Source organism: Notolepis coatsorum, assembly GCF_963971535.1.
Source record: "Notolepis coatsorum genome assembly, chromosome: 15".
Classification (NCBI taxonomy): Eukaryota; Metazoa; Chordata; class Actinopteri; order Aulopiformes; family Paralepididae; genus Notolepis; species Notolepis coatsorum.
Genome location: NC_140179.1, coordinates 51715587 through 51726005, shown reverse-complemented (window position 1 = coordinate 51726005; position 10419 = coordinate 51715587). Strand labels below are relative to the sequence as shown.

Below are 10419 nucleotides of genomic sequence, written 5' to 3'. Positions count from 1 at the left end.
CTGTAACACGCAACACTTTGATGAATATTGTTACTCAGCTGATAAGAGTTGTATCCTTCCTGATGACCTGTCGTACAGAACTTGTAAGTCGCTTTGGATAAAAGCGTCAGCTAAATGACTAAATGTAAATGTGAATGTAAATGCCTTGTAGAATTCCACACATAAGAAAGAAAGATACTGGGATGAATAAACAAAATAGGAAATAAAATGTAGAAATGCATGCAATACATAAATAAATATGAATCTCCATATATGAAATAGAACATTTAGATAAGGTGCTACTGGGATGTTTTGGTGAGTTCTTTGTTTTTTTGTGGAAGTAGCCCTTCTTAAAAATGCATGAACATTCACTGATAATTGGTCTGTAGTGGAGTCTACAAGGTCTACATTGCCGGACCATGTAGAATCCGGACCTTGTAGACTGACATAATTCTGTGCATATTTTAGTCTACATAGGCCATATTTCAAATAATCAAAATCTTACTTCATTCACCTTAAACATTCTTGATTTGGGGGATTGGTAGTTCCCATGAAATCTGAAGTTGTTCAAACGACAACAGCGATCCACCTTGAATAAAATCACACAGCCGTGTTGGCTGCGTCACAGTCACGAAAGGGGCTACTTAATTCATTAATCCAATCCACATTATTTATAGAGCACATTTAAAAACAACAAAGTTTACCAAGTGCTGTACAAGTCCCACAACATAAGATAAAAAAATATATATATATAAAAAAAAAAGATTTATAAATTTATTTTTAATTCGAAGCTTCAAATTAAAATCGAAGCTCGGCCCCGAAGCTTCGATTGCCAAAAAAAATTCGAAGGTCAGCCCTAACCTTCCTTGAAGCTTCCTGTATTTCCCTGTGAGTCCATTCATGTATTGCTTGCCCACGTTTTCCAGCATAGCTGAGGTTTGTTTTCGTGTTTGAAGTTAGCTTTTGTTTATTGCCAAGCCTTGTAACGTTCCTTGTTTGCTATTGTACGTTCAAGTAAAGCTTGTTATTTACAACGTCGACTCGTGCCTCGTCTCTCTCACCCTCCACTGCCTCTCCTCGTGTCTAATTCTGCATTTGGGTTCTACACACCTCCACCACCGTCATGACATCTAAACGTTCCCATTGTAACAATATAGCTATATGTATTACATTATAAATATTATAGCTTAGTATGTAGCAACTAGGGATGCTCGATATTGGCTTTTTTACCGATACCGATATTGTCCAACTCTTATTGTCCAACTAGCGATATCAACCGATACCGATATATGCAGGCCCCCCCCCCCCAAATGGAATAATTTCAGGTAATTAACATTACATATCTCTTGTTGTGGAATTAACACAACATTATGCATACTTTTGACAATAAATAAAATCAGAATTTGTTCTTACTTGCTTGCCTGGGTAAATAAAGGTTATAGAAATGTAAAAAAAATCAAATATTGAAAACCGATACCGATATTTTCCGATATCACATTTTAATGCCGATATCGGTCGATAATATCGGTAGGCTGATAATATCGGACATCCCTAGTAGCAACTTATTATAGTGTGTGGAGACCTCTCTTGGCAGAGCCTGAGATCAGAGATCAGGTGAGATAAAATGTCCTTTTGTTGTCATAAAAGTAGTCATAAAAATAAACAAGCACAGACACCATATATGAATATTTTATTTCAAAAAGTGGTTCAAGAAGATGATCCAATGGTAAACATTCAGAACAAGTGCTGGTTATGGCACGACTTCCACTGAAGAAGAGGAAGACAACTGCACCCTTCCGCTCCATTCAGAAAATATCATGACCGACTCTTTTGCCGAGCCTCGATTATGATTATTAAAAAATTTCACACAGAGCTGATGCAGTCGTCTACTTTTCTCTCAAGAACATAATACCATCCAATCACGGAAGAAAAAGAAAAAAGAAATGTCCCTTTTAGCATATCCAGTTATACATAACCTTGGCTGAGTAATGGTGTCCATCTTGAGCTATGAGACACCCCGGGTTGTACAGGCTTAGACCAGTTATTTGGCTGCTACGGTAAACATGGTCGTCACACTCCAGAGTGTCGACAGGGGATCAGCTTGCCCTACCCCGATCGTTTACTTAATCATTATTAGTGGCGTTATTGCTGAAACTGATCCTGGATCAGTGGCTGTGGATAACTTCCTCCCCCATCTCCTGTATTTACAGTGTTAATGTGAAAGGCTACGCCCCCTCCTCAATTCCGCTGAATGGCTGTTTCCAGATCAGTTGTCCCGACAGAAGCCTGCAACGAAAGCAAGATAAATATATATGTTATTCTCACAAAGAAATGTAAATGCTTTCAAGAGTGTAGCTACCAGATTATTTTAAGTTAAAGGTGCTATAGATAACATTCAGCCACTAGATGTCGCACTGGAGCGTGTCATTTATCCAATCAGGTGCATTCCACGTGGGGAAGTAGGGAGGGGACCCGCCAATTTTCTTTTTATGACAAATTCATTAATCAATCATTCTTTGGGGGGGGGGGGGGGGGCAATACTTTTATTACACACCTTTCTAAAATATCATTTTTTTCTAAATGATTACTCTACGTATCTATAGCACCTTTAACACACATTTCAACATTCTTCAGAATAATCCCTTTGTGGCTTTGTACTTGTTCCTAATTGATCCCTTCTCCTCTTTTTTCATGAATGTGTTTTAAATGTGACGGTATTTAACTTTTTACTTGATTTCTTTCTTTCATCAGTCGGATGAAAGAAACACAAGGCCGTTTTCAGATGTTCTTAACTGATCAGTTAATGATTGGGGCCTAAACCATTGCAATGGTCTAATCAATCAATCTCTCAAGTCATTCAGTCACTATTTCTCTGACGTACATCCTCGCTCACTCATACACTCATCTTCTGAGTCGCTCACCAGTATGTTCGACGGGCCTGCTACTTAACACCCAGTCTGCAGGTAATGACTAATAGTTTCCCTAAAAACTAAAAATGCCGCTCACCAGTATGCTCGACCCGTCTGTACCCTCCCAGGAAGCAGATGTCTGTCTTCTTCTGCGTAACGATAGCCTGGTCCTGTGGCCTGAGGCCTGTGGGGTGGCGGGAGAAGATGAAGGAGTAGCCGTCCAGGCAGGTGCCGTCGGAGTCTTCCGCCCGGCAGGAGTAGTGGACGGCGTAGTTCTCGTAGTCGGTGTCGATGACCCAGTGGGCATCGTCTGGAGGGGGGTTGAGGTGAGTGGGGAGAAGGATGAGTGGGTTTTATTGAGAAAAACAGACGCACTACATGCATACATACAGTATATACATATATATGTATATACCGCCTGACACTGATTGTTATTTTGTATATTGTATTGTAACATTGTTTATTGTATAGTATATTATGTTCTGTATAGTATTTTGTTTCTTGTATAGTATTTTATGTTTCTTGTATAGTATTTTATGTTTCTGTATAGTATTTTATGTTTCTCTTTTACCTGTGATTTTATATTCCACTACTGCCCTCCACGTCGGTGTTGACCATTTCCAGTCTGCAGGTAATGACTAATAGTTTGCTCCCGGTCTGCTACTTACTTCCAGTCTGCAGGTAATAATGACTAATAGTTTGCTCCAGGTCTGCTACTTACTTCCAGTCTGCAGGTAATGACTAATAGTTTGCTCCAGGTCTGTTACTTACTTCCAGTCTGCAGGTAATAATGACTAATAGTTTGCTCCAGGTCTGCTACTTACTTCCAGTCTGCAGGTAATAATGACTAATAGTTTGCTCCAGGTCTGCTACTTACTTCCAGTCTGCAGGTAATAATGACTAATAGTTTGCTCCAGGTCTGCTACTTACTTCCAGTCTGCAGGTAATGACTAATAGTTTGCTCCAGGTCTGCTACTTACTTCCAGTCTGCAGGTAATAATGACTAATAGTTTGCTCCAGGTCTGCTACTTACTTCCAGTCTGCAGGTAATGACTAATAGTTTGCTCCAGGTCTGCTACTTACTTCCAGTCTGCAGGTAATAATAACTAATAGTTTTTCTCCCGGCCTGCTAATTACTTCCAGTCTGCAGGTAATAATAACTAATAGTTTGCTCCAGGTCTGCTACTTACTTCCAGTCTGCAGGTAATAATGACTAATAGTTTGCTCCAGGTCTGCTACTTACTTCCAGTCTGCAGGTAATAATGACTAATAGTTTGCTCCAGGTCTGCTACTTACTTCCAGTCTGCAGGTAATAATGACTAATAGTTTGCTCCAGGTCTGCTACTTACTTCCAGTCTGCAGGTAATACTGACTAATAGTTTGCTCCAGGTCTGCTACTTACTTCCAGTCTGCAGGTAATAATGACTAATAGTTTGCTCCGGGTCTGCTACTTACTTCCAGTCTGCAGGTAATAACTAATAGTTTGCTCCGGGTCTGCTACTTACTTCCAGTCTGCAGGTAATAATAACTAATAGTTTGCTCCAGGTCTGCTACTTACTTCCAGTCTGCAGGTAATAATGACTAATAGTTTGCTCCAGGTCTGCTACTTACTTCCAGTCTGCAGGTAATAATAACTAATAGTTTGCTCCAGGTCTGCTACTTACTTCCAGTCTGCAGGTAATAATGACTAATAGTTTGCTCCAGGTCTGCTACTTACTTCCAGTCTGCAGGTAATAATGACTAATAGTTTGCTCCAGGTCTGCTACTTACTTCCAGTCTGCAGGTAATAATAACTAATAGTTTGCTCCCGGCCTGCTACTTACTTCCAGTCTGCAGGTAATAATGACTAATAGTTTGCTCCAGGTCTGCTACTTACTTCCAGTCTGCAGGTAATAATGACTAATAGTTTGCTCCGGGTCTGCTACTTACTTCCAGTCTGCAGGTAATAACTAATAGTTTGCTCCGGGTCTGCTACTTACTTCCAGTCTGCAGGTAATAACTAATAGTTTGCTCCAGGTCTGCTACTTACTTCCAGTCTGCAGGTAATAATGACTAATAGTTTGCTCCGGGTCTGCTACTTACTTCCAGTCTGCAGGTAATAACTAATAGTTTGCTCCAGGTCTGCTACTTACTTCCAGTCTGCAGGTAATAATGACTCATAGTTTGCTCCAGGTCTGCTACTTACTTCCAGTCTGCAGGTAATAATGACTCATAGTTTGCTCCAGGTCTGCTACTTACTTCCAGTCTGCAGGTAATAATAACTAATAGTTTGCTCCAGGTCTGCTACTTACTTCCAGTCTGCAGGTAATAATGACTCATAGTTTGCTCCAGGTCTGCTACTTACTTCCAGTCTGAAGGTAATAATGACTAATAGTTTGCTCCAGGTCTGCTACTTACTTCCAGTCTGAAGGTAATAATGACTAATAGTTTGCTCCAGGTCTGCTACTTACTTCCAGTCTGCAGGTACTAATGACTAATAGTTTGCTCCGGGTCTGCTACTTACTTCCAGTCTGCAGGTACTAATGACTAATAGTTTGCTCCGGGTCTGCTACTTACTTCCAGTCTGCAGGTTGGCGGCAGCGCCCCAGTACTTCATCCTGAACTTGGCAGGGTCAGTGGTGTCCTCGAAGGTGGCGAACATGCGAGCACACGTCTCCCAGTTGCTGTGAATCAGGCAGAGAGACGAAGGAGGCTTTAATACTCTCTGTGGTGGACAGCCTCTAACGTTAAAGCATCAAGCAGGGTTTGCACAAGGTCCTTGAAGTGCTTAAAGTACTTGATTAAAAAAAAGGCCTGGAATTCCTTGAAAACAGATTTTTTTTAACAAGGTGCTTAAAAAGTCCTTGAAATTCAAATCAACCATTCACATTGAAAGTTTGTTCATCCATGCTAAAATTGTTATAATATATATTATTTATTTATTTAAAGTGTCCGAAATTGGTTTTAAGCCAGAAATATTGGATCTAATTTTTTTTTTCTATAGTGAATTGTATCCTTTTAAATGCCCTTTTAAAATGAAAAATAGTGCTTAGGAAAGTACTTGAAAGTCCTTGAATTTCATTTTGCAATGTCTGTGGGAACCCTGGTTAAAGCATCAAGTCATCTAGTATACTGGACAAATCCGTCAATACAACACACGTCTTAAGTTTGCATTCGGATACATTTGTGTTTGATATTGGCTTTTTTACCGATACTGATATACCGATATTGTCCAACTCTTAATTTCCCATACCGATATCAACCGATATATGCAGGCCCCCCCCCCCCCCCAAAAACGGAATAATTTCAGGTAATTTTTTTTAACCGATAGGCCTACCGATAATTTCCAATATCACATTTGAATGCCAATATAGGCCGATAATATCGGCCATCCCTAGTCTCAATGCAACAGTGCAGATAAACCTCTGGGACACATATTTTAGGGTTTGAAAACAGGATTTTTCCAATCCTGATTTTGTCCATCTGTATATAGTTTGGGGTACAATCTCACAAATGCACAATAGAATTCTAAGAAGTGCGCATTCTAATGACGATATATAACAATGGCTACAGTACACAGTGGTCAACCAAAAGCTGTGGAATTCTAGAATTTTAAGAACCCCCCCCCCCCCCAAAAGGTGCCTTTATGTAACATTTAAAATACTGTATGGAACATTAAAGGCTCGGAGTGTTGCAGGACTCACTTGAAGAGGATGACTCTGCCCTCAGCAGTGGCGGTCATGGTGCCGTCGGGCTGGATGGTGAACTCAGCCACCACGTTGTCGCGCAGGAAGATACCAGAGGGGTCCTTCTTAGCCACAGCGTACCAGGTGCCGGCATACTGAGAGAGAGAGAGAGAGACATTTATATATAGATACCCCACAGCACCAGGAGCACATAGGTTCTTTATTATCTGCGGCCCCAGTCAACTTGACTAACTCACAGTTAAAGGTGCTATAGATAACATTCAGCCACTAGAACACCATGCCTTTTTTATAAAAACAAATGTTTTACCTTTATTTAAAATCGTACGTTTCTGAGGTTTCCCTCATTTACAGAAACAACGATCATATAAATACAAAACACAGTGACACAATAAAGCAGCAATATTCACAGGAAATGAAACATATATATATATATATGTTATTCTCACAAAGAAATGTAAATGCTTTCAAGAGTGTAGCTACCAGATAACTTAAGTTAAAGGTGCTATAGATAACATTCAGCCACTAGATGTCGCACTAGAGCACCAGCATGTCATTTATCCAATCAGGTGCATTCCACATGGGGAATTGGGAAGTAGAGAGGTGATACATGCACGCAACATATAAATAACAACATACATTAATTTTTAAATGATAAATTCATTAATCAATAATTTTTTTATTCTGCACCTTTCTAAAAAGATCTGAACGTTTTTATTTTTTTTTATTTTTTAAAGATGACTTGTTATTACGCATCTTTAATCAAGTTTGTTCACAAATTGTTTCTCAATTCCTAGGTACTTAATCATTATTATTGTGCCCCCTGAGGTGAAGTGTTGTCATTATAACTGAAATACATCCACATTTGTAAAATCACTACCCGCAGTACTGTATGTAACATTTAAAATACTGTATGTAACATTTAAAATACTGTATGGAACATTTTAAATACTGTATGGAACATTTAAAATACCGTATGTAACATTTCAAAGTATGTAATCAATCAACTCACTGTATTCTTTTGAAATATTGAACAACAGACAGTAAGTGTAAGTATAGCAATGTTTGATTCTGTCTCAATCAGGGCTCCTGTGCAACAGTAGGCTGATAATAATAATAATAATAATAAAAATAATTCATTACATTTATATAGAGCTTTTCTAGACACTCAAAGCGCTCCCCACAATGTAGGGTGGAAATTGCCTCCTTCACCACCACTGGTAGCACCCAACCTTGGGCTACGCAGGCTCAATGGCTGCCAACATTTTTTAAATTTTAATGACAAAAAGACGGAGGTCATGGTTTTTGGTGGCCCCGCTGTGACCTCACTGCTAGATCTGGGTTCGCTGGCACAACATGTCAAACCAATAGTAAAGAACCTAGGTGTAAAGATCGACCCAGACCTTAAATTTGACAGCCAGATCAAGGCCGTGGTTAAAACAAGTTTTTTCCAGTTGAGGCAGCTGGCCAAAATTAAGCCCATCCTGCACGCCCAGCATTTTGAAGCAGTAATCCATGCATTTGTGACTACCAGGCTGGATTACTGCAATGCACTTTATATAGGGGTGAGTGGATCCTCAGTGGCTCGCCTTCAGATGGTGCAGAACGCCGCTGCCCGTCTTTTAACTGGCACTCGTAAATACGACCACATCTCACCGATTTTATTTTCACTCCACTGGCTCCCAGTGCACTTTAGGATTCATTTTAAAATTATTTTATTTGCTTTTAAAGCTCTTCATGACCTTGCTCCGCCCTACCTCTCTGAGCTGTTGCAGGTCTATACACCTTCTCGCTCTCTCAGGTCAGCTGACCAGCTGCTCCTAGTAGTGCCTACAACTAGGCGTAAGCTCAGGGGGGACCGTGCTTTCTCCGTTGCCGCCCCCAAAATGTGGAATGAGCTGCCACTGCAGATTAGGCAGGCCTCATCACTGCCCCGTTTTAAAGGCCTCCTTAAGACCCACCTTTTCTCTCTGGCTTTCGACACCATGTAGCTTGTTGATTTTATGATCTTATTGTCTTACTGTGTTGTTGTTGTATCGTTTTGTTACTGTGTCCTTTGCTTTTAAATATTTCTTTTTTTAAGTACTCTGATCTATTTTAACTTGTATTGCTGCCTATATTTACCTAATGTTTTTTATCTCTGTTTTGGTACTCTTGTTTTATTTTAATCTATTTTTAGTGCTGCTAATAGTTTTAATATGCTCCTCTGTACAGCACTTTGTGCCCCTGTGGCTGTTAAAGCGCTTTATAAATAAAGTTGGATTGGATTGGATTGGATACACTGGCACCAGGCACACATCACTGATGTGTTTTAACTGCACACGGGAGTCTGCCTCACTGGGAGTCAGGGGGGGGGACGTACCTTGGTCCTGTCAAAGTTCTGCATGACCTTAATGTCGGCCACCTTTGGACATGCAGTCGTCTGAGTCCAGGACATGGCCAGCAGGCAGAGAGTTACTAAACACTGTAGCATCCTGGCTCTTTTAACGCAGCTGGGGGGAGAAGAGGGAAGGCGTTATTAAAGAGACAGAAAGAAACTAGAAACTACACATAAACATGCTTCAATAAACACGGCTCCTTCAGTTACTCTCCTTTAGTTTCAAGAAGGACATATTTTCCCCTGAATATTCAACACTAAAAAAAATTAAAGATCACAATGTATTTAAGAGGTGAGAAGTTATCTGAGGTAAAAAGAAAAAAACAACATTTACATTTAGTCATATAGCTGATGCCTTTTTCCAAAGCGACTTACAAATTGTGTACAACAAGTCAGAAGGAGGGGTCCACCTCTGGTAGTGTAGGTCATATTGTTCGTCAAACAGTGTCTCTCTTGAGTGTTACAATCTGAGTGCATAGTTGATTGATTGATTGATTGATGTTTTTTATTTTTTTGTGTGTCTTACATACAGATGTATGCCCAGCCCATTATGGGCTTACAAGACACATAAACAATATGTATATAGTATACTTAACAATAAGTATATAGACCAAGATGTCCACAAAAAAGAAAACATACAGTAACATAACAAACTGTAAACAATGTACTTCAAAGAAACAAGAGGAATTCATATAAAATTATATAGGATATAATGTGTTTTGTCTCAAGTGCCATGCTTTCTCCAAAAATCCTGCAAAACTAAAAATGTCCACAAAAAAACAACTCAACATACAACTCTCAGACTGCCAAAACAAATCCGGATTTACAAATAGAATTTTCTCAAATAAAATCCTCCTCAAGTTGGTGTGCAAGGGGCAGTGAAAAACAAAATGAAATTCATCCTCCACCACTCCCAGATCACAGAGAACACATTGGCATAATAGGTAGTAGTATAGGCTTAGTAGCATAGTAGTAGATAGTATAAACACAGACATAGTAGATAGCAGTATAGACATAGTAGCATAGTAGTACATAATCGTAAAAGACGGTAAGAAAGTTTAAAAATGTAAATACTAAAGTCATTGTATTGTTATTTGTAAAAGCATACCTTGCTGTTAAGCTAGAAGTACTGGGGTAGCACTCGGGATCCTGTGGTTCATCACTGAGCTTTCTGCCTTTATATACAGCAGACTGCCGTTGCATAATGACGGCTGAAGGTCTAGCCTGCCTTCTATTGGACAAACATTTACATAACTGCAGACCCTACTCGTATTGATTTGCGTGTTTTCTGCACGTTTGTCCCCCAAACCTCTCCTCCCCCTTCCCTGCTCCTCCCTCCCTTCCTCCGTCAACACATTTGCTTTTCTGCCGACTGTGGAAGAAACCAGAGGCGACTGTGCCAGAAGGCACATCTGGAACACACGCACAGACGCACACACGTGTGTCATACATACATATACATACAAGCGCA

General features: G+C 39.9%; 1 protein-coding gene across 1 annotated transcript; it reads right to left on the bottom strand.

The window, feature by feature from the left end:
• Positions 1 to 1652: 1652 nt before the first annotated feature.
• On the bottom strand, positions 1653 to 10203 carry rbp4 (retinol binding protein 4, plasma). Its single transcript, XM_084330060.1, has 6 exons — positions 10057 to 10203; positions 8934 to 9063; positions 6572 to 6708; positions 5445 to 5551; positions 2986 to 3198; positions 1653 to 2265 (listed from the first exon to the last, which is right to left on the bottom strand). Exons 1-6 carry the CDS (start codon positions 10149 to 10151, stop codon positions 2246 to 2248), a joined length of 702 nt encoding a protein of 233 aa, XP_084186186.1. The 5' UTR covers positions 10152 to 10203; the 3' UTR covers positions 1653 to 2245.
• Between the last annotated feature and the right edge of the window lie 216 nt (positions 10204 to 10419).

Bases quoted from the DNA above. Each gene is read 5' to 3' on its own strand.
- rbp4 (XM_084330060.1), bottom strand. From the start codon at position 10,151: ATGCAACGGCAGTCTGCTGTATATAAAGGCAGAAAGCTCAGTGATGAA. The intron at 9,064-10,056 runs GTATGCTTTTAC...TTCTCCCCCCAG, and splicing joins ACTTCTAGCTTAACAGCAAG to CTGCGTTAAAAGAGCCAGGA. The intron at 6,709-8,933 runs GTACGTCCCCCC...TCTCTCTCTCAG, and splicing joins AGAACTTTGACAGGACCAAG to TATGCCGGCACCTGGTACGC.